Raw genomic sequence first — 23,519 nt, forward strand, 5'->3', positions numbered from 1 at the left:
TAGTTACAAACATTTTCTTACACACACACACACACACAGATATATATATATATATATATATATATATATATATATATATATATATATATATATATATATTCCAAAATATAAGGGTCACTTAGCTCAAGAGCCAGAACAACTGCTCTCAAAATAGTTACAATAAAATATTGAATGTTCTTGGGGACCTTTCCATGCATTTGATCGTTGGAAGCTTTTTACACTCTCTCAAGCTGTAATATGTAGATTACCGTATCAGTCAGGCCTGTTTGTTTAGAGCAAATATGATTCATGTCCAAGACAAAAATGCGCGAGCAGCTCCAGTAACCATTTCTAGAGTATCTCTGAAAGAACAGTTCCACGTCAGAATTAGTACAAGAATTTCAGGTCCAGGAAACCAAGACCTTCAGGCCTCATTTGGTTGTTGGGGAGGAGAAAACCAGGGCAATAAACCACTAGGGAGACATTTCCCTGTGCATATGGGATCCCTCTCACCACGCGGGGCATGTTCCCTTGGACCTCAGGTGTCCAAATGAGAACAAGGGGAGAGAAGGGAATCCCTCGCTGGCGGAGAAGCTCGGTGGCAGAAGACTGAATCTTGGCCGATCTCGCTCGAGCCGTGGTTTCTCTCCCCAACCCCTAGGGGCGTGGAACGTTTCCCCGGGGAAACGACGCGGGTCGGGCAGGGATCCCTTTCCTAGAAATGCGCCCAAATAACGCGCTCGATTTCCATGGCTCGATCTGGCCCGTGCTTTTCTCGCCCGGGGAAAACACAGGGTTCCCGCTGGGATCCCACGCAACCAAAGGAGGCCTCGGTGCTCAATGGGTAACGGAAAATTATGAAGAAAACATAGGCTGAACTTGAGCTCTCCTAGCAGGAAATAATTAGACAGGGAGTATAGCAAGATAATCAAATTCGGTGGTTCTACAGAGAACAACTAAAAAAAGAAGCACATCACGGCTCTATAGTGCCGCATATCAGTTCATTATTGCCTGCTTTCTGTTCATACTACCAAAGCCGAAAATAACATAGTACAAAGCATAACTATGGCAAAGAAGCTCAAATCCATCAGTTAATATAAGGCAACAACTATAATATAAAGCATAACTATGGCAAAGAAGCATAATTATAAGAACATAATATAAATCCAGGACTGGAACACAAGGCAACAACTTTACCGCTGCACCAATGCTCCTCTTCATATGGCAAAAAGACTAGAAGCTGCAAAAATAACTAGACAAGCATATATGATTCAAACTTTCCATGCTTCACAGGTCATCCTAATCATCAAGAGCTTGGCATATAACATATTATGCCTCAACAGTCAACAAAATTCGCTGCTTCTTCTGTTTGAGTTTCGATTCAGTTTTGTTTTGGCAAGCCAGGTATGCCTATTTTTTTTGGTGGTGCAATTGACTTGTACTATCTATCCTTTTTCCAGTAACCGTCTGATAATAACATTTAACATCCAGGAGTTGGCAGTACAGCCGCTCCTCTCCATCGATAAAAACAGAGTGTCAGCTTCTTCCGCTGACCCTTCTTTTTTTGTGGAAGTTTATTCCTACACTCACATGTGAGATCTTTCAATATTGCTCTCTGAAATATTTACCAAATTATTGTTCATAAAACGGTATTCATGGATATATATACCCAAATGTGTAATGTTTTTTGGAGAGCTTTTAATGCATCTGACTGTTGCAAGCATTTTACACTAATTTCAAATTGTCGTACGTAGATAACTGTATCAGTCAGTCTGTTTGTTCAGAGCAAATACGATTCAGGTCCAACACAAACATTTTTGTGGAGTATTTCTCAAAGAACGGTTCTGCTTCAGAAATTAGTACAAGACCTTCACTGCACAGTGAGCAATGAAAAATTATGAGGAAGAAGATGAAAGAACATGCTGAACTTGAGCTCACGTAACAGAAAATAAACTAGACAATGAATATAAAAAGATAATCGGATCCGGCTGTTCTATGGAAAGAAGAAAAACACTGTTCTGTAGTACCAAAATGTTACACCATCGGCTCTTCAAGAAGGAACAGAGGAGAAAACCATGGCGAGCTCACCAAAATCCATCAGACTGTCACAAAAAAAAAAAGAGATGAGATGAATTAACCGATCAATAATGTTAGGGCACACTTTTGTTGGATTAAGGGGATAAGATAATGATCCAGATTTCGTTAGCAAAATAGTACTCTTCCGTACCAAAATATAAGACGTTTTTTAGGCTAGTTTAGCCTACAAAACATCTTATATTTTGATACAGATGTAGTATGTACTACCAAAGTCAAAAGGAAATGAATAGAAGATTAAAGCATAGCCCAGATTGCACACAAAGTGCAGACACAACTGACTTTATCAGCTCTGTCCCATGGCAAAGATGTTCCAAATACATCAGCCATATACCCTTATTGTAGTCGTACCGCTGTGATATAGAGTATGGAACCAAAAATAACAGGCTGACAGTCAACGAGAATGACCGGCAGAACCATATTAACTCTGAACATTGATCTGCACCAGTTTGTGCAACAACACATAGTATGCTTTTTTTTTTTAAAACTCTGAAGCCATCAATATTTCGATTGCCGGCGATACCACCAGCACAATCTAATTAGGCCAAGTTACGAGGTTAAACTCACCATGGTGCAGCATCGATCAAAAAAAAATGGAGGCAGACCCTAAACCAAGGCTGTACACCTCATAATCCATGCAAGCATATACATACAAAAGGCTAACGTACAGACTGCTACAACTGGACCCATACAACTTGCACATGGAAAGAAGACTAGAATCTGCAAAAATAACAACACAAGCATATATGATTCAGACTTTTGCATGCTGCCTCTTCACACATCATCCAAAGTAAATCATCAAAGCCACCACAACAGTCAACAAAACATCTCTCTAGTACCATGTTATGATTAACTAACCTCAATCTGGCTTTGGCAGCGTAGATCTCAAGCCAGCCAAACTCCGATTCTTGCTCAGCTTCTTCAAATACCTTCTTGAGACAGACATAAGGGCACACAGGCGCTGACAAGGAGCACACTGGCTGATAAATGAATGCATCTTCAGTGGAGCCACCTGAAATCGCCAGGCACTGGTTCACTCAATTCCATGTGAGGCCAAGCCATGGATACTGGCAGGAGGTGAACGGCTCGGCCACCTGTCACTCTCCCATAGGTGTTTGGCTAGCATACTGCACATCTTCAGTTTTTTGCTGCTTCTTCTGTTAAAATTTGGATTCAGCTTTGTTTTGGCAGGCCTAGGTCTGTCTTCTGTTCTGGGCATGTTTGATTTGTACTCTTTGCGCCATCCTGATAGCTTCTTCTATACTGAATTTCTTCTTACATATAGGAAATGCATTTGTTGTACAAGCAGAAGAATACTTTGGCAGGCCTAGGAGAACTAAAGTTTACCATGTATCAAACTACACAACTGTGGCTGCTTCTTCACGAAACCGATACTTTGCAGGGAGCAATCCTATGTGTTCTCTATATTTCCCTTTCCCTGAAAAGAGAGAGATAAGCAGCGAAACGGTTTCAGCTTCAAGTGAGTAGCTCATTGCATCAACTTTAGACATATAATTCCCAGCCTTGACTAGCTCTCCTTTTTCCAGTAACATTCTGACGATAAGATTTAACATATAAGAGTCAGCAGTACAGCCGCTCTTCTCCATTGATAAAAAGAGATCGTCAGCTTCTTCCACTGAACCTTCTTTTATAAGATTTGTCATCGTTATGCTGTAGGTAACAACATTAGCTACCAAGCCATTGGCTGGTATTGCGGCAAACAAATCTTTAGCTTCTTGCTTTCTCTGAACCCTAAAGAAGGCATCAATCATGATATTGACAATTCTAATATTGAATTTCATGTTCATTGCCCTTAATTTCTGGAACAGCATGATTGCTTCGCTAAAGCAATTATTTCTGCGAAGTCCACCAAGAACTATTGAATATGTATCAGTGCACACACTTACTCCAGATTCAACCATCTCATTAAACTTTTCCTTTGCAGCAACAGTTCGTCCAGCCAGAAGTAACCCATCCAGTATGATGTTATAATTAAAAGTTGTAGGTTTAAGTCCCTTGTGCAGCATCTCTTTGAACAGAATAAGCCCGTCATCAATCCTTCTATTTTTGCAATAGCCATTAATAAGTATACCATACGTAATATTAGAAGGTTCTAAGCCATATGACATCATATCATCAAATATTTTTGAGGCATCCTCCATCTTGCCGACTAGGCAGTATCCACCGATCAGTATATTAAATGTGCAAACATCAGGCCTCATACCTATGTGCGCTATCAAGCCAAGGACATCCCGTGCTTCTATTACCCTTCCTTCTGTGCAAAGGTTCTGCATGATTGAATGGAAGAACTTGATATCAGGAGGAAGCATACCTTTGTTCATCATTTCAGTAAGCAATTCCTTTGCTTTCACCAAATCGCCGTGTGTACAAAAACCCTGGATTAGAGAACCATAAACAGCTGTGCCCTGTCGTACTCCTGTATCAATCATCTGATTAAACTTTATCATAGCATCGTCCAACTGACCCTTTTTGCAAAATGCATCTATTACAGTTGAATATGTGACTGCATTTGGACTCACTCCTTGTTTCTGCATTTCATTGAAGATAAGCATAGCCTTATCAAGCTTCCCAGATTTAGCATATGCATTAATCAGTATGTTGAAGATACGACAGTCAGGTAGAATACAATCTCTTTCCATTGAATTGAAGAGATTAATCATATCAACTAAGCATCCTTCGGTGGCATACCCATGAAGGAGAATAGCATATGAAACGTTGTCAGGTTTCAGGCCCTTCATAGCCATGGTATCAAAAATTCCTGCAGCTTCTTTGCTTCTTCCATGTTTGCAAAGAAAGGTCATAAACATGTTGTAAGTATGCACATCTGCTGTAACCCTCCGACTTGTCATCTCTTTGAATACCCTAACTGCCTCCTTCCAGTGGCCTGAAGAGGAATATCCATGGATGAGGCTATTATATGTCACATTATCAGGTACGACACCATCATCAACCATCTGACCAAGGAAATACTCTGCCTTGTCCATTGCTTTGGCCTTGCACAACGCATCAATAACCGAGTTATATGTCACCAAATTAGGCGCAACGCCCTGCTGCGCCATTCCATGGAACAGATTGCATGCCTTGCCTACTTGGCCTTCCTTAAAGAAGCCGTGGATGACCGTGGTATATGCCACCACGTTGGGGGTGCAGCCCAGCTCAGGCATCCTGTGAAGCAGCACGTCCAGAGCCTCATCTGTGCGCTTTGCGTGGCAGAGTCCCTTGAGGAGGGTGCAGAAGATGACTTGGTTTGCCTCCAGGCCCTTGAGGAGGGTGCAGAAGATGACTTGGTGCAGAAGTTAGTCAAGGGACGCTCCTGGACAGGATTGCCCTGCCGCAGCAATTCGTCGAACAGGTGGTGTGCGTCCTCCGGGGTGAGGTTGCCAGAGTGCGCCCGCTGCGTCGCGCCGGCGAAGGCGGCGTGGGGATCCCAGATGCGTGAGGGATGAGAGGTGGAGGAGGAGTGGCGGCCGCGGAGTCGGAGGCGGAGGCGTGGTGGTGACATTGGCGTGGTGGAGGAGAGGCGAGGCATGGTGGTGGTGGTGGTGGTGGTGGTGACGGGGGAGTAGGTAGTGAACTCTGGTAAAACGAGTGGGATATCATCATGCGGTTACTGTTGCACGTTTAATTATTTGTACTGCTTTTTTTTCTTTCCTATAACAGGTAAAACCAAATTATGTTCTTTTTTTTTATATGGGGAATAAATTATGTTTGTATATTATCACATACTACAGAATAGTAATTGTAAAGAGTAATTTTTTAGACCAAGAATGTTTGTCCGATTCAAAATAAGTGTCTTGTTACACTAGTGTAAGCTATTGACTTGAGAAAAATTCTTTTTTCTTCAAACCATAGAAATATACAGTGTAATCTATTTGGGGAAAACCATCGTTAGGGCAATATTGGTGACTGAATTTCTTGCCTCCCGACACCCTAGGCACGTTCTTCCAAAACCAAGGCCGAAAGTCGACTGCCGGTGGTGGTTGAGTTCTTCAACATGGGTGTCGTGCCTGAAATGAGTTGCGGAGGCGACACCCTCGTCGTCCTCGACTGCCGCGGGCCGGAGCCTCATCCCCCCCCCCCCCCGCGTCGCCCTCCTCTGGCGACACGGGGGAACCCTAGCCGCCGTCGCTAGCAACCTCCCCCGCCGCCCTCTCCCGCATCGCCGCCGCCGGAGGGCCGGTCGGCGAAGCCGCGCCGGGCCCCAGGAAGGTGGCGGCGGGGCGGATCCGTGCCCCCACGCCCCACGACCACCCCCACGCATCACCCCTACCGCGATGGCGCCACCCCTTTCCCCGCCAGTCCGACGGCGGTGGATCTGGTCCCCGCGGCCTGGCCCCTGCGCGTCTCCGGCTGGCCGCGCCACCCTCGTCGTCCTCGACCGCCGTGGACCCCCGCACCACTCGCGCCTCCACCCCCCTCGGCCCGCGACCCCGGGATCCTCCCTGGCGATTCTCGGGCGCCCTTACCCCAGCTATTGCACGAGCCTGCTGGCCGGCGGCGACCCGACGCTCCTGGCCACTACCATGGGCGCCACCCCCCTGCAGCTCCTCATCCCTCCCATGGCCTCGTTTCGGCCGGTCGTGGTTGGGTCTTAGGCCTGCGGCCGGTTTCGGGTGCGTTCGCGGTCTGCCTCCTGTGCAGGCGGCCCCCTCGTCTCCGGCGGCCTTTCTTCCCTCCCGAGCCGCGGTGGCGGCTCTCGTGTGGAGGCGGCGACGCATCTGCGGTTGTGGCTGGCACTAGGCTTCTCGCGGTGGTCCTTGTCAGTGTTCCTCTTTCTTCAACAGCTATCGTTTGGGTTTCTAGTCTTTTATACCCGGCAGCCTCAGGCCCGCGTCTCCCCGGTGTTCCTCGCTGCCGGCGTCCGCTACCGGGCAGCTCCGGCCTTGGCGACAGGTAGCTGCGTCCCTTCCAGCTCACCTTGCTTGCCGATGTCCCGACGACTAAGGCCACAACAGTTTGGATCTGCGTCCTCCAGTCCTCGCTTGCTGGCGTTGCTGGACGCCGTCGCCCTGGTACCCCCGCGTGGTCCGCCTTGTCGCCCGCCCTACCTAGTACGCCTCAAAGCTTCCCCCTTTTGCCTGATCCTACGCTTGTGGATTCGGAGGAGGTGCCATCCTCCGACGGCAGGTGCAGCCTGCCTACCCCTTCTTGACATGGTGGTTTCGACTAGCATTGGCCTCCCCATCTACGTTTCCGGATTTGGCGGCTATGGGATTGCTCAGCTTTAGGCCAGGTAGAGATCCCTGCTCGGCTTGACGGTGCTGGCAGCGACGGCGCCCGCGGGTGTCGTGTCCTTCTTGGAGGCGATGCCAAGGCCTTCAGCTTAGCCCCTCTTCGAGCTCAGGGGAAACTCTAGGTCCGGGTCCCCCGGACCGGATAGTGGCGATGTCCTGGCGTCATCTTCCTTCCTGAATGCACTATCTTGCTCGCTCGAGGTGTCCCCATTTTTGGCTCGGACGGTGTTGAAATTCTTGTTGGTTTGGAATTACCATTCTTGGCTAGGGTCTGGCTGTTTTAGCTGTGTTGTATCCTCTCATCCCCTGTCTCTCTGCTCTGGGCACCATGTACACGCCTTCTTGCGTTCGTGTTATGTGTTGTACCCCTTTGTACTCATTCTACTTCTTTCTATCAATGCAATGATACGCAAGCTTTGTGTATTCACAAAAAAAAAAGTTGCGGATGGCTTGTAGTAGTGGTTTGCGCTTCTGCCGAACCACTAATTGAATATCAACGAAAATGTAATCCCCGTATATGGAAGAGGTGGTAAGAAAACAGATAATTTGACTGCCTAGCGCTGATATTATTTTTCCTACCTCCAATAGTAAATGATACTAATACACAGTACGTCCAAAAAGGGAGGATTTACCGTTGTGCCAAATAAGAATAACAAAACTAATCTTGGGCTGCTCGGGAAGGAGGGCAACGCTGAAGACCCACACTACCCCGACCTTAAACCGCCCCCATCATGGAAAGCGAACCCAAAAGGTCCTGATGGGCGAGACGTACAGCGGGAGTCTTTCTTCGACTCCATCTTGGAGTTGGCCACTGTCGCAAAAAAAAATCTTGGAGTTGGCCAGGACAACCTATGACTATGAGGACTGCAACCTGGATGAATTCATTGAGTACGTTAAGCTCGGAATATTGAGGTAGTAATGTAAAACCATTATGCTTTAATTAAGTCAAGTATTTTACCAAGCTAATTGGTCTTAAAATTAATTTGTGCTTCTGTTGCGCCTTTAAAATTTTCTATTTCTGAGCCTCCGTATTGCGCCAGCTAGCTTTTGGCTTTGACCTCCTCGGGCCTCGGCAGGCGATCAAGATAACTGCGGCTGAAATAGAGTTGTGCTCCCACTGCCAACATAGCCGAACTAGCGCTCTATGGACAAAGCATGAAGCAAGGCGATTCATCAGCTTGGCCTAGATACAAGTCGAAAATCTCATGGCAGAAAAAGTTGACAAACAACTTAAGGAAGAAAAACACTTAATTAGGCTGGCTGGCGGTGCAATTTGAATAATGGCTATAACAACCCTAGCAAGTTTGGGAGAACAAAATCAAACTACCAGGCAAAACTGGATTCCACTTGTATATTTTCTGTTAAAATTTTGTAAATCCACATGCGTAAGTACTGGACACGCTTCCTCAAGAAGAAGAATGAAATAGTCTCCTATGATGACGCCGAGGCCATCGCTGTATTCAAATCCGGCGTAACCGACAATATGCTCTCTAGGACCCTACTGGGTCTAGGGCGTAGGTTGTAGGGGAAGGAGGGGGCTGGGCGTGGTGTTGCTTGCGGTCGCCGGCGGCGGCGCAAGGAGCTGGAGGCGGCTAGGGTTAGGGTCCGGCTCCTCTGGGAGCCGGGCAATAGATTTATTCTTATTGCTTAATTGTCATAGAGTCTTACGACTAGTATATATAACCAGGATGGAAAATAAAATAGATAACCTGCGGGCTAAGCCCCTAACTAAACCTACCCAGTGGGCCTCCTACAGGCATAAGTCTGCCCGGTCATAACATCTCTCCCCGCCTGCACAAACAGCTCGTCCTCGAGCTGGAAGTCTGGATAGTGCTGGCGGAACTCGTCGCGCTGCTCCAGAGTAGCGTCCTCCTCTGGAAGTCCAGCCCACTGAATCAACACATGCCACACCCCGCGACGTAGCTGGGCCTTCAGGACCTTCTCCGGTGCTGGGAGGAGACGCCCGTCGAAGGTCGGGGGAAGCGTTGGAGGAGCCGCAGGTGGCGCCCCACAGAAGGGCTTCAACAGCCCCACATGGAAGACGTCGTGGATGCGGGCACCGGCCGAAAGCTGAAGACGGTATGCTACCTTCCCGATGCGCTCCAAGACAGCAAAGGGCCCGGCGTAGCGAGGACCCAGCTTGCGCTTCGCGCGTGGGTCCATTACCTGCGTAGAGCGATGAAGGAGACGCAGCCAAACCCAGTCACCCACCATAAACTCCGCCTCGCGATGGTGGTCGTCATAGTAGTGCTTGGCCAGCTGCTGGGCCTGAAGGAGACGTTGCCGGACCTCGGCCAGCATCTTGTCACGGCGCCGCATAAGATCACCGACCACCTCCGTCCGAGCCATCGCCGGATCAACCGGCAGTATGGGCAGGGGCGGCCGGCCATGGACCACCTCAAATGGAGTGGCGCGCGGGGTGGAGTGATAGGAGGTGTTGTAGCAGTACTCCGCCCACGAGAGCCAATCCACCCAAGCGCGAGGACGATCACCTATGACACAACGCAAAATACATGGCAATCACCCTGTTGACAACCTCGGATTGGCCGTCTGTCTGAGGATGGAAGGTTTGAAGGAAATATGCCCTAGAGGCAATAATAAAGTTATTATTTATTTCCTCATATCATGATAAATGTTTATTATTCATGCTAGAATTGTATTAACCAGAAACATGATACATGTGTGAATACATAGACAAACATAAAGTCACTAGTATGCCTCTACTTGACTAGCTCATTAATCAAAGATGGTTATGTTTCCTAACCATAGACATGTGTTGTCATTTGATTAATGGGATCACATCATTAGGAGAATGATGTGATTGACATGACCCATTCCGTTAGCCTAGCACTTGATCGTTTAGTATGTTGCTATTGCTTTCTTCATGACTTATACAAAGTTCCTGCAACTATGAGATTGTGCAACTCACGTTTACCGGAAGAACACTTTGTGTGCTACCAAACGTCACAACGTAACTGGGTGATTATAAAGGTGCTCTACAGGTGTTTCCGAAGGTACATGTTGGGTTGGCATAATTCGAGATTAGGTTTTTTCACTCCGATTGTCGGAGAGGTATCTCTGGGCCCTCTCGGTAATACTCATCACCTAAGCCTTGCAAGCATTGTAACTAATGAGTTAGTTATAAGATGATGTGTTACAGAACGAGTAAAGAGACTTGCCGGTAACGAGATTGAACTAGGTATTGGATACCGACGATCAAATCTCGGGCAAGTAACATACCGATGACAAAGGGAACAACGTATGTTGTTGTGCGGTTTGACCGATAAAGATCTTCGTAGAATATGTAGGAACCAATATGGGCATCCAGGTTCCGCTATTGGTTATTGACCGAGAATGGTTCTAGGTCATGTCTACATAGTTCTCGAACCCGTAGGGTCCGCACGCTTAACGTTACGATGACAGTTTTATTATGAGTTTATAAGTTTTGATGTACCGAAGTTTGTTCGGAGTCCCGGATGTGATCACGGACATGACGAGGAGTCTCGAAATGGTCGAGACATAAATATTGATATATTGGAAGCCTATGTTTGGACATCGGAAAGGTTCCGGGTGAAATCGGGATTTTACCGGAACACCGGGGGGTTACCAGAACCCTCCCGGGGGTTAATGGGCCTTAGTGGGCCATGAGGGAGAAGAGGAGGGCCGGCCAGGGCAGGCCGCGCGCCCCCTCCCCCCCTAGTCCGAATAGGACAAGGAAGGGGGGGCGCCCCCCTTTCCTCTTTCCCCTCCCCCCTTTCCTTCTCCACCAAGGCAAGAGGGGGGAGTCCTACTCCCGGTGGGAGTACGACTCCTCCAGGCGCACCCCAAGGGGGCCGGCCGCACCTTCCCCTCCCTCCTTTATATACGGGGGCAGGAGGGCACCCCATAACACACAAGTTGATCTACAGATCGTTCCTTAGCCGTGTGCGGTGCCCCCCTCCACCATATTCCACCTCGGTCATATCGTCGCGGAGTTTAGGCGAAGCCCTGCACTGGTAGAACATCATCATCGTCACCACGCCGTCGTGCTGATGGAACTCATCCCCGAAGCTTTGCTGGATCAGAGCCCGGGGATCATCATCGAGCTGAACGTGTGCTGAACTCGGAGGTGCCGTACGTTCGGTGCTTGGATCAGTCGGATCGTGAAGACGTACGACTACATCAACCGCATTGTCATAACGCTTCCGCTTACAGTCTATGAGGGTACATGGACGAACACTCTCCCCTCTCGTTGCTATGCCATCACCATGATCTTGCGTGTGCGTAGGAAATTTTTTGAAATTACTACGTTCCCCAACAGTGGCATCCGAGCCTGGTTTTATGCGTAGATGTCATATGCACGAGTAGAACACAAGTGAGTTGTGGGCGATATAAGTCATACTGCTTACCAGCATGTCATACTTTGGTTCGGCGGTATTGTGAGATGAAGCGGCCCGGACCGACATTACGCGTACGCTTACGCGAGACTGGTTTCACCGCTACGAGCACTCCTTGCTTAAAGGTGACCGGCGGTTGTCTGTCTCTCTCACTTTAGCTGAATCGAGTGTGGCTACGCCCGGTCCTTGCGAAGGTTAAAACAGCACCAACTTGACAAACTATCGTTGTGGTTTTTGATGCGTAGGTAAGAACGGTTCTTGCTAAGCCCGTAGCAGCCACGTAAAACTTGCAACAACAAAGTAGAGGACGTCTAACTTGTTTTTGCAGGGCATGTTGTGATGTGATATGGTCAAGACGTGATGCTATATTTTATTGTATGAGATGATCATGTTTTGTAACCGAAGTTATCGGCAACTGGTAGGAGCCATATGGTTGTCGCTTTATTGTATGAAATGCAAATGCCCTGTAATTGCTTTACTTTATCACTAAGCGGTAGCGATAGTCGTAGAAGCAATAGTTGGCGAGACGACAACGATGCTACGATGAAGATCAAGGTGTCGCGCCGGTGACGATGGTGATCATGACGGTGCTTCGGAGATGGAGATCACAAGCACAAGATGATGATGGCCATATCATATCACTTATATTGATTGCATGTGATGTTTATCCTTTATGGATCTTATCTTGCTTTGATTGACGGTAGCATTTTAAGATGATCTCTCACTAAAATTATCAAGAAGTGTTCTCCCTGAGTATGCACCGTTGCCAAAGTTCATCGTGCCCAGACACCACGTGATGATCGGGTGTGATAAGCTCTACGTCCATCTACAACGGGTGCAAGCCAGTTTTGCACACGCAGAATACTCAGGTTAAACTTGACGAGCCTAGCATATACAGATATGGCCTCGGAACACGGAGACCGAAAGGTCGAGCGTGAATCATATAGTAGATATGATCAACATAGTGATGTTCACCATTGAAAACTACTCCATCTCACGTGATGATCGGTTATGGTTTAGTTGATTTGAATCACGTGATCACTTAGATGACTAGAGAGATGTCTGTCTAAGTGGGAGTCCTTAAGTAATATGATTAATTGAACTTAAATTTATCATGAACTTAGTACCTGATAGTATTTTGCTTGTCTATGTTTGTTTGTAGATAGATGGCTCGTGCTGTTGTTTCGTTGAATTTTAATGCGTTCCTTGAGAAAGCAAAGTTGAAAGATGATGGTAGCAATTACACGGACTGGGTCCGTAACCTGAGGATCATCCTCATTGCTGCACAGAAAAGTTACGTCCTGGAAGCACCGCTGGGTGCCAGGCCTGCCGCTGATGCAACTGACGACGTTAAGAACGTCTGGCAGAGCAAAGCTGATGACTACTCTATAGTTCAGTGTGCCATGCTTTACGGCTTAGAACCGGGTCTTCAACGACGTTTTGAACGTCATGGAGCATATGAGATGTTTCAGGAGTTGAAGTTAATATTTCAAGCAAATGCCCGGATTGAGAGATATGAAGTCTCCAATAAGTTCTACAGCTGCAAGATGGAGGAGAACAGTTCTGTTAGTGAGCATATACTCAAAATGTCTGGGTATAATAATCACTTGATTCAACTGGGAGTTAATCTTCCGGATGATAGCGTCATTGACAGAATTCTCCAATCACTGCCACCAAGCTACAAGAGCTTTGTGATGAACTATAATATGCAAGGGATGAACAAGACTATTCCCGAGCTCTTCGCAATGCTAAAAGCGGCGGAGGTAGAAATCAAGAAGGAGCATCAAGTGTTGATGGTCAACAAGACCACCAGTTCCTGTGACAACTACACCAATTAGTGAGGAAGCTAATGATAATGATCATGAAACTTCAGATCAAGTTTCTACTGAACCTCGTAGGTCTACCAGAGTAAGATCCGCACCAGAGTGGTACGGTAATCCTATTCTGGAAGTCATGTTACTTGATCATGATGAACCTGCGAACTATGAGGAAGCGATGATGAGCCCGGATTCCGCAAAATGGCTAGAAGCCATGAAATCTGAGATGGGATCCATGTATGAAAACAAAGTATGGACTTTGGTTGACTTGCCCGATGATCGGCAAGCCATTGAGAATAAATGGATCTTTAAGAAGAAGACTGACGCTGATGGTAATATAACTGTCTATAAAGCTCGACTTGTTGCAAAAGGTTTTCGACAAGTTCAAGGGGTTGACTACGATGAGACTTTCTCACCCGTAGCGATGCTTAAGTCCGTCCGAATCATGTTAGCTATTGCTGCATTTCATGATTATGAAATTTGGCAAATGGATGTCAAGACTGCATTCTTGAATGGATTTCTAGAAGAAGAGTTGTATATGATGCAGCCGGAAGGTTTTGTTGATCCAAAAGGTGCTGACAAAGTGTGCAAGCTCCAGCGTTCCATTTATGGACTTGTGCAAGCATCTCAGAGTTGGAATAAATGCTTTGATAGTGTGATCAAAGCATATGGTTTTATACAGACTTTTCGAGAAGCCTGTATTTACAAGAAAGTGAATGGGAGCTCTGTAGCATTTCTAATTTTATATGTAGATGACATATTATTAATTGGAAATGATATAGAATTTCTGGATAGCATAAAAGGATACTTGAATAAAAGTTTTTCAATGAAAGACCTCGGTGAAGCTGCTTACATATTGGGCATCAAGATCTATAGAGATAGATCACGACGCTTAATAGGACTTTCACAAAGCACATACCTTGACAAAATTTTGAAAAAGTTCAAAATGGATCAGGCAAAGAAAGGATTCTTGCCTGTGCTACAAGGTGTGAAGTTGAGTCAAACTCAATGCCCGACCACAGCAGAAGATAGAGAGAAAATGAAAAATGTTCCCTATGCTTCAGCCATAGGCTCTATCATGTATGCAATGCTGTGTACCAGACCTACTATGCTTAGCAATAAGCTTGGCAGGAAGGTACCAAAGTAATCCAAGAGTGGATCACTGGACAGCGGTCAAGAACATCCTGAAATACCTGAAAAGGACTAAGGATATGTTTCTCGTATATGGAGGTGACAAAGAGCTAGTCGTAAACGGTTACGTCGATGCAAGCTTTGACACTGATCCGGACGATTCTAAATCGCAAACCGGATACGTGTTTTTATTAAACGGTGGAGTTGTAAGTTGGTGCAGTTCTAAACAAAGCGTCGTAGCGGGATCTACATGTGAAGCGGAGTACATAGCTGCTTCGGAAGCAGCAAATGAAGGAGTCTGGATGAAGGAGTTCATTTCCGATCTAGGTGTCATACCTAGTGCATCGGGACCAATGAAGATCTTCTGTGACAATACTGGTGCAATTGCCTTGGCAAAGGAATCCAGATTTCACAAGAGGACCAAGCACATCAAGAGACACTTCAATTCCATTCGGGACCAAGTCCAAGTGGGAGACATAGAGATTTGCAAGATACATACAGATCTGAATGTTGCAGACCCGTTGACTAAGCCTCTCTCACGAGCAAAACATGATCAGCACCAAGACTCCATGGGTGTTAGAATCATTACTATGTAATCTAGATTATTGACTCTAGTGCAAGTGGGAGACTGAAGGAAATATGCCCTAGAGGCAATAATAAAGTTATTATTTATTTCCTCATATCATGATAAATGTTTATTATTCATGCTAGAATTGTATTAACCGGAAACATGATACATGTGTGAATACATAGACAAACATAAAGTCACTAGTATGCCTCTACTTGACTAGCTCATTAATCAAAGATGGTTATGTTTCCTAACCATAGACATGTGTTGTCATTTGATTAATGGGATCACATCATTAGGAGAATGATGTGATTGACATGACCCATTCCGTTAGCCTAGCACTTGATCGTTTAGTATGTTGCTATTGCTTTCTTCATGACTTATACAAAGTTCCTGCAACTATGAGATTGTGCAACTCACGTTTACCGGAAGAACACTTTGTGTGCTACCAAACGTCACAACGTAACTGGGTGATTATAAAGGTGCTCTACAGGTGTTTCCGAAGGTACATGTTGGGTTGGCATAATTCGAGATTAGGTTTTGTCACTCCGATTGTCGGAGAGGTATCTCTGGGCCCTCTCGGTAATACTCATCACCTAAGCCTTGCAAGTATTGTAACTAATGAGTTAGTTATAAGATGATGTGTTACAGAACGAGTAAAGAGACTTGCCGGTAACGAGATTGAACTAGGTATTGGATACCGACGATCAAATCTCGGGCAAGTAACATACCGATGACAAAGGGAACAACGTATGGTATTGTGCGGTTTGACCGATAAAGATCTTCGTAGAATATGTAGGAACCAATATGGGCATCCAGGTTCCGCTATTGGTTATTGACCGAGAATGGTTCTAGGTCATGTCTACATAGTTCTCGAACCCGTAGGGTCCGCACGCTTAACGTTACGATGACAGTTTTATTATGAGTTTATAAGTTTTGATGTACCGAAGTTTGTTCGGAGTCCCGGATGTGATCATGGACATGACGAGGAGTCTCGAAATGGTCGAGACATAAAGATTGATATATTGGAAGCCTATGTTTGGACATCGGAAAGGTTCCGGGTGAAATCGGGATTTTACCGGAACACCGGGGGGTTACCGGAACCCTCCGGGGGGTTAATGGGCCTTAGTGGGCCATGAGGGAGAAGAGGAGGGCCGGCCAGGGCAGGCCGCGCGCCCCCTCCCCCCTAGTCCGAATAGGACAAGGAAGGGGGGGGGGGCGGCGCCCCCCTTTCCTCTTTCCCCTCCCCCCTTTCCTTCTCCACCAAGGCAAGAGGGGGGAGTCCTACTCCCGGTGGGAGTAGGACTCCTCCAGGCGCACCCCAAGGGGGCCGGCCGCACCTTCCCCTCCCTCCTTTATATACGGGGGCAGGGGGCACCCCATAACACACAAGTTGATCTACTGATCGTTCCTTAGCCGTGTGCGGTGCCCCCCTCCACCATATTCCACCTCGGTCATATCGTCGCGGAGTTTAGGCGAAGCCCTGCGCCGGTAGAACATCATCATCGTCACCATGCCGTCGTGCTGATGGAACTCATCCCCGAAGCTTTGCTGGATCGGAGCCCGGGGATCGTCATCGAGCTGAACGTGTGCTGAACTCGGAGGTGCCGTACGTTCGGTGCTTGGATCGGTCGGATCGTGAAGACGTACGACTACATCAACCGCGTTGTCATAACACTTCCGCTTACAGTCTATGAGGGTACGTGGACGAACACTCTCCCCTCTCGTTGCTATGCCATCACCATGATCTTGCGTGTGCGTAGGAATTTTTTTGAAATTACTATGTTCACCAACAGTGGCATCCGAGCCTGGTTTTATGCGTAGATGTCATATGCGCGAGTAGAACACAAGTGAGTTGTGGGCGATATAAGTTATACTGCTTACCAGCATGTCATACTTTGGTTCGGCGGTATTGTGAGATGAAGCGGCCCGGACCGACATTACGCGTACGCTTACGCGAGACTGGTTTCACCGCTACGAGCACTCGTTGCTTAAAGGTGACCGGCAGTTGTCTGTCTCTCTCACTTTAGCTGAATCGAGTGTGGCTACGCACGGTCCTTGCGAAGGTTAAAACAACACCAACTTGACAAACTATCGTTGTGGTTTTTGATGCGTAGGTAAGAACGGTTCTTGCTAAGCCCGTAGCAGCCACGTAAAACTTGCAACAACAAAGTAGAGGACGTCTAACTTGTTTTTGCAGGGCATGTTGTGATGTGATATGGTCAAGACATGATGCTATATTTTATTGTATGAGATGATCATGTTTTGTAACCGAAGTTATCAGCAACTGGCAGGAGCCATATGGTTGTCGCTTTATTGTATGAAATGCAAACGCCCTGTAATTGCTTTACTTTATCACTAAGCGGTAGCGATAGTCGTAGAAGCAATAGTTGGCGAGACGACAATGATGCTACAATGAAGATCAAGGTGTCGCGCCGGTGACGATGGTGATCATGACGGTGCTTCGGAGATGGAGATCACAAGCACAAGATGATGATGGCCATATCATATCACTTATATTGATTGCATGTGATGTTTATCCTTTATGCATCTTATCTTGCTTTGATTGACGGTAGCATTTTAAGATGATCTCTCACTAAAATTATCAAGAAGTGTTCTCCCTGAGTATGCACCATTGCCAAAGTTCGTCGTGCCCAGACACCACGTGATGATCGGGTGTGATAAGCTCTACGTCCATCTACAACGGGTGCAAGCCAGTTTTGCACACGCAGAATACTCAGGTTAAACTTGACGAGCCTAGCATATGCAGATATGGCCTCGGAACACGGAGACCGAAAGGTCGAGCGTGAATCATATAGTAGATATGATCAACATAGTGATGTTCACCATTGTAAACTACTCCATCTCACGTGATGATCGGTTATGGTTTAGTTGGTTTGGATCACGTGATCACTTAGATGACTAGAGAGATGTCTGTCTAAGTGGGAGTTTTTAAGTAATATGATTAATTGAACTTAAATTTATCATGAACTTAGTACTTGATAGTATTTTGCTTGTCTATGTTTGTTTGTAGATAGATGGCTCGTGCTGTTGTTCCGTTGATTTTTAATGCGTTCCTTGAGAAAGCAAAGTTGAAAGATGATGGTAGCAATTACACGGACTGGGTCCGTAACCTGAGGATCATCCTCATTGCTGCACAGAAAAGTTACGTCCTGGAAGCACCGCTGGGTGCCAGGCCTGCTGCTGATGCAACTGACGACGTTAAGAACGTCTGGCAGAGCAAAGCTGATGACTACTCTATAGTTCAGTGTGCCATGCTTTACGGCTTAGAACCGGGTCTTCAACGACGTTTTGAACGTCATGGAGCATATGAGATGTTTCAGGAGTTGAAGTTAATATTTCAAGCAAATGCCCGGATTGAGAGATATGAAGTCTCCAATAAGTTCTACAGCTGCAAGATGGAGGAGAACAGTTTTGTTAGTGAGCATATACTCAAAATGTCTGGGTATAATAATCACTTGATTCAAGTGGGAGTTAATCTTCCGGATGATAGCGTCATTGACAGAATTCTCCAATCACTGCCACCAAGCTACAAGAGCTTTGTGATGAACTATAATATGCAAGGGATGAACAAGACTATTCCCGAGCTCTTCGCAATGCTAAAAGCTGCGGAGGTAGAAATCAAGAAGGAGCATCAAGTGTTGATGGTCAACAAGACCACCAGTTCCTGTGACAACTACACCAATTAGTGAGGAAGCTAATGATAATGATCATGAAACTTCAGATCAAGTTTCTACTGAACCTCGTAGGTCTACCAGAGTAAGATCCGCACCAGAGTGGTACGGTAATCCTATTCTGGAAGTCATGTTACTTGACCATGATGAACCTACGAACTATGAGGAAGCGATGATGAGCCCGGATTCCGCAAAATGGCTAGAAGCCATGAAATCTGAGATGGGATCCATGTATGAAAACAAAGTATGGACTTTGGTTGACTTGCCCGATGATCGGCAAGCCATTGAGAATAAATGGATCTTTAAGAAGAAGACTGACGCTGATGGTAATATAACTGTCTATAAAGCTCGACTTGTTGCAAAAGGTTTTCGACAAGTTCAAGGGGTTGACTACGATGAGACTTTCTCACCCGTAGCGATGCTTAAGTCCGTTCGAATCATGTTAGCTATTGCTGCATTTCATGATTATGAAATTTGGCAAATGGATGTCAAGGCTGCATTCTTGAATGGATTTCTAGAAGAAGAGTTGTATATGATGCAGCCGGAAGGTTTTGTTGATCCAAAAGGTGCTGACAAAGTGTGCAAGCTCCAGCGTTCCATTTATGGACTCGTGCAAGCATCTCAGAGTTGGAATAAACGCTTTGATAGTGTGATCAAAGCATATGGTTTTATACAGACTTTTGGAGAAGCCTGTATTTACAAGAAAGTGAGTGGGAGCTCTGTAGCATTTCTAATTTTATATGTAGATGACATATTATTAATTGGAAATGATATAGAATTTCTGGATAGCATAAAAGGATACTTGAATAAAAGTTTTTCAATGAAAGACCTCGGTGAAGCTGCTTACATATTGGGCATCAAGATCTATAGAGATAGATCAAGACGCTTAATAGGACTTTCACAAAGCACATACCTTGACAAAATTTTGAAAAAGTTCAAAATGGATCAGGCAAAGAAAGGATTCTTGCCTGTGCTACAAGGTGTGAAGTTGAGTCAAACTCAATGCCCGACCACAGCAGAAGATAGAGAGAAAATGAAAAATGTTCCCTATGCTTCAGCCATAGGCTCTATCATGTATGCAATGCTGTGTACCAGACCTACTATGCTTAGCAATAAGCTTGGCAGGAAGGTACCAAAGTAATCCAGGAGTGGATCACTGGACAGCGGTCAAGAACATCCTGAAATACCTGAAAAGGACTAAGGATATGTTTCTCGTATGGAGGTGACAAAGAGCTAGTCGTAAACGGTTACGTCGATGCAAGCTTTGACAGTGATCCGGACGATTCTAAATCGCAAACCGGATACGTGTTTTTATTAAACGGTGGAGCTGTAAGTTGGTGCAGTTCTAAACAAAGCGTCATAGCGGGATCTACATGTGAAGCGGAGTACATAGCTGCTTCAGAAGCAGCAAATGAAGGAGTCTGGATGAAGGAGTTCATTTCCGATCTAGGTGTCATACCTAGTGCATCGGGACCAATGAAGATCTTCTGTGACAATACTGGTGCAATTGCCTTGGCAAAGGAATCCAGATTTCACAAGAGGACCAAGCACATCAAGAGACGCTTCAATTCCATTCGGGACCAAGTCCAAGTGGGAGACATAGAGATTTTCAAGATACATACGGATCTGAATGTTGCAGACCCGTTGACTAAGCCTCTCTCACGAGCAAAACATGATCAGCACCAAGACTCCATGGGTGTTAGAATCATTACTATGTAATCTAGATTATTGACTCTAGTGCAAGTGGGAGACTAAAGGAAATATGCCCTAGAGGCAATAATAAAGTTATTATTTATTTCCTCATATCATGATAAATGTTTATTATTCATGCTAGAATTGTATTAACCGGAAACATGATACATGTGTGAATACATAGACAAACATAAAGTCACTAGTATGCCTCTACTTGACTAGCTCATTAATCAAAGATGGTTATGTTTCCTAACCATAGACATGTGTTGTCATTTGATTAATGGGATCACATCATTAGGAGAATGATGTGATTGACATGACCCATTCCGTTAGCCTAGCACTTGATCGTTTAGTATGTTGCTATTGCTTTCTTCATGACTTATACAAAGTTCCTGCAACTATGAGATTGTGCAACTCACGTTTACCGGAAGAACACTTTGTGTGCTACCAAACGTCACAACGTAACTGAGTGATTATAAAGGTGCTCTACAGGTGTTTCCGAAGGTACATGTTGGGTTGGCATAATTCGAGATTAGGTTTTGTCACTCCGATTGTCGGAGAGGTATCTCTGGGCCCTCTCGGTAATACTCATCACCTAAGCCTTGCAAGCATTGTAACTAATGAGTTAGTTATAAGATGATGTGTTACAGAACGAGTAAAGAGACTTGCCGGTAACGAGATTGAACTAGGTATTGGATACCGACGATCAAATCTCGGGCAAGTAACATACCGATGACAAAGGGAACAACGTATGTTGTTGTGCGGTTTGACCGATAAAGATCTTCGTAGAATATGTAGGAACCAATATGGGCATCCAGGTTCCGCTATGGGTTATTGACCGAGAATGGTTCTAGGTCATGTCTACATAGTTCTCGAACCCGTAGGGTCCGCACGCTTAACGTTACGATGACAGTTTTATTATGAGTTTATAAGTTTTGATGTACCGAAGTTTGTTCGGAGTCCCGGATGTGATCACGGACATGACGAGGAGTCTCGAAATGGTCGAGACATAAAGATTGATATATTGGAAGCCTATGTTTGGACATCGGAAAGGTTCCGGGTGAAATCAGGATTTTACCAGAACACCGGGGGGTTACCGGAACCCTCCAAGGGGTTAATGGGCCTTAGTGGGCCATGAGGGAGAAGAGGAGGGCCGGCCAGGGCAGGCCACGCGCCCCCTCCCCCCTAGTCCGAATAGGACAAGGAAGGGGGGGGGGGCGGCGCCCCCCTTTCCTCTTTCCCCTCCCCCCTTTCCTTCTCCACCAAGGCAAGAGGGGGGAGTCCTACTCCCGGTGGGAGTAGGACTCCTCCAGGCGCACCCCAAGGGGACCGGCTGCACCTCCCCTTCCCTCCTTTATATACGGGGGCAGGGGGGCACCCCATAACACACAAGTTGATCTACAGATCGTTCCTTAGCCGTGTGCGGTGCCCCCCTCCACCATATTCCACCTCGGTCATATTGTCGCGGAGTTTAGGCGAAGCCCTGCGCCGGTAGAACATCATCATCGTCACCACGCCGTCGTGCTGACGGAACTCATCCCCGAAGCTTTGCTGGATCGGAGCCCGGGGATCGTCATCGAGCTGAACGTGTGCTGAACTCGGAGGTGCCGTACGTTCGGTGCTTGGATCGGTCGGATCGTGAAGACGTACGACTACATCAACCGCGTTGTCAGAACGCTTCCGCTTACGGTCTACGAGGGTACGTGGACGAACACTCTCCCCTCTCGTTGCTATGCCATCACCATGATCTTGCGTGTGCGTAGGAAATTTTTTGAAATTACTACGTTCCCCAACAAGGTTGTGCTCAGGCGGAGCTTCATGCCCGCCAACCGCAGGAGATCGCCAGACATGGCCGGTGAACACTGGGTCCCGATCGCTGACGATCGAAGAGGGGAACCCGTGGAGGCGGACGATACCGTCGAAGAAGGCACGGGCCACAGATGCAGCAGTGTAAGGATGACCGAGCGTGATGAAGTGAGCATACTTGGAGAAATTAGTACAAGGCCTTCAGAAATTCCTCCATAATTTTGTACATTTTCTGTTAAAATTTGTAGATCCACATGCGTAAGTACTGGACACGCTTCCTCAAGAAGAAGAATGACATAGTCTCCTGTGATGACGCTGAGGCCATCGCCGTATTCAAATCCGGCGTAACCGACGTGTGATACTCTGGGGGATTTGATGATAACCCCCCCAGTTCATGTCACTTTGATCATAACCCCCCCTTTGTGTCACTGACATGTGGGGTCTGGTCCCACATGTCAGTGACACAAAGGGGGGGGGGGGTTATGATCAAAGTGACGTGAACTGGGGGGGTTATCATCAATTATTCCGTGATACTCTCCAGGGACTTCGGATACTTCAAGCCCAGGACCATGCCGGCCTTGATGGAGATGTGGCGCGTAGTTCGCAGTATATGTGGGAAGACACTCTGGATCTACAAAATTTTAATAGAAAATGTATTCATTTGATAGCCGCACACAAAAAAAAGGCAAAATCATTTGCCATTTTCTCTTCTGTACCGCTCATGGTTCAAAAGAGTTTTCCTGAATTTTGTAAATTCATAGTGTATTCTTGCACTTCGATGTGAGATCCCCCCCCCCCCCCCCCCCTGAAATTTTTGAAAACTAATAAATGCCTTTTGCATATACTTTTTTCCAAATAAAAGGATGGCTTGAGCTTCAGAGCCGGATTTTTTTTTTCTCGTGCAATACTTACCAAATTCTTGTTCATAAAATAGTATTCATAGACATATATATACCCAAATGTGCAACGTTTCTTGGGGATCTTTCCATGCATGTGTTACGCCTGTTTGTTCAGAGAAAGTATGATTCAGACCAAAGAGAAACCATTTCTGGAGTGTTTCTCGAAGAATGGTTCTGCTAAATTAGTACTCCTACAAGAATTTCAGG

The 23,519-nt window shown here is 46.2% G+C and overlaps 1 protein-coding gene across 1 annotated transcript; it reads right to left on the bottom strand.

Annotated features, from left to right (window-relative positions):
• Positions 1-1,923: 1,923 nt before the first annotated feature.
• On the bottom strand, positions 1,924-5,625 carry LOC123104336 (protein Rf1, mitochondrial). Its single transcript, XM_044526166.1, has 2 exons — positions 2,932-5,625; positions 1,924-2,081 (listed from the first exon to the last, which is right to left on the bottom strand). The coding sequence occupies exon 1, from the start codon at positions 5,256-5,258 to the stop codon at positions 3,432-3,434; it is 1,827 nt and encodes a 608-aa protein (XP_044382101.1). The 5' UTR covers positions 5,259-5,625; the 3' UTR covers positions 1,924-2,081; positions 2,932-3,431.
• Positions 5,626-23,519: the final 17,894 nt, after the last annotated feature.

This window comes from Triticum aestivum, chromosome 1B (assembly GCF_018294505.1).
Source record: "Triticum aestivum cultivar Chinese Spring chromosome 1B, IWGSC CS RefSeq v2.1, whole genome shotgun sequence".
NCBI classification, from domain to species: domain Eukaryota; kingdom Viridiplantae; phylum Streptophyta; class Magnoliopsida; order Poales; family Poaceae; genus Triticum; species Triticum aestivum.

Coding starts and splice junctions, on each gene's coding strand:
- LOC123104336 (XM_044526166.1), bottom strand. CDS start 5,258: ATGCCTGAGCTGGGCTGCACCCCCAACGTGGTGGCATATACCACGGTC.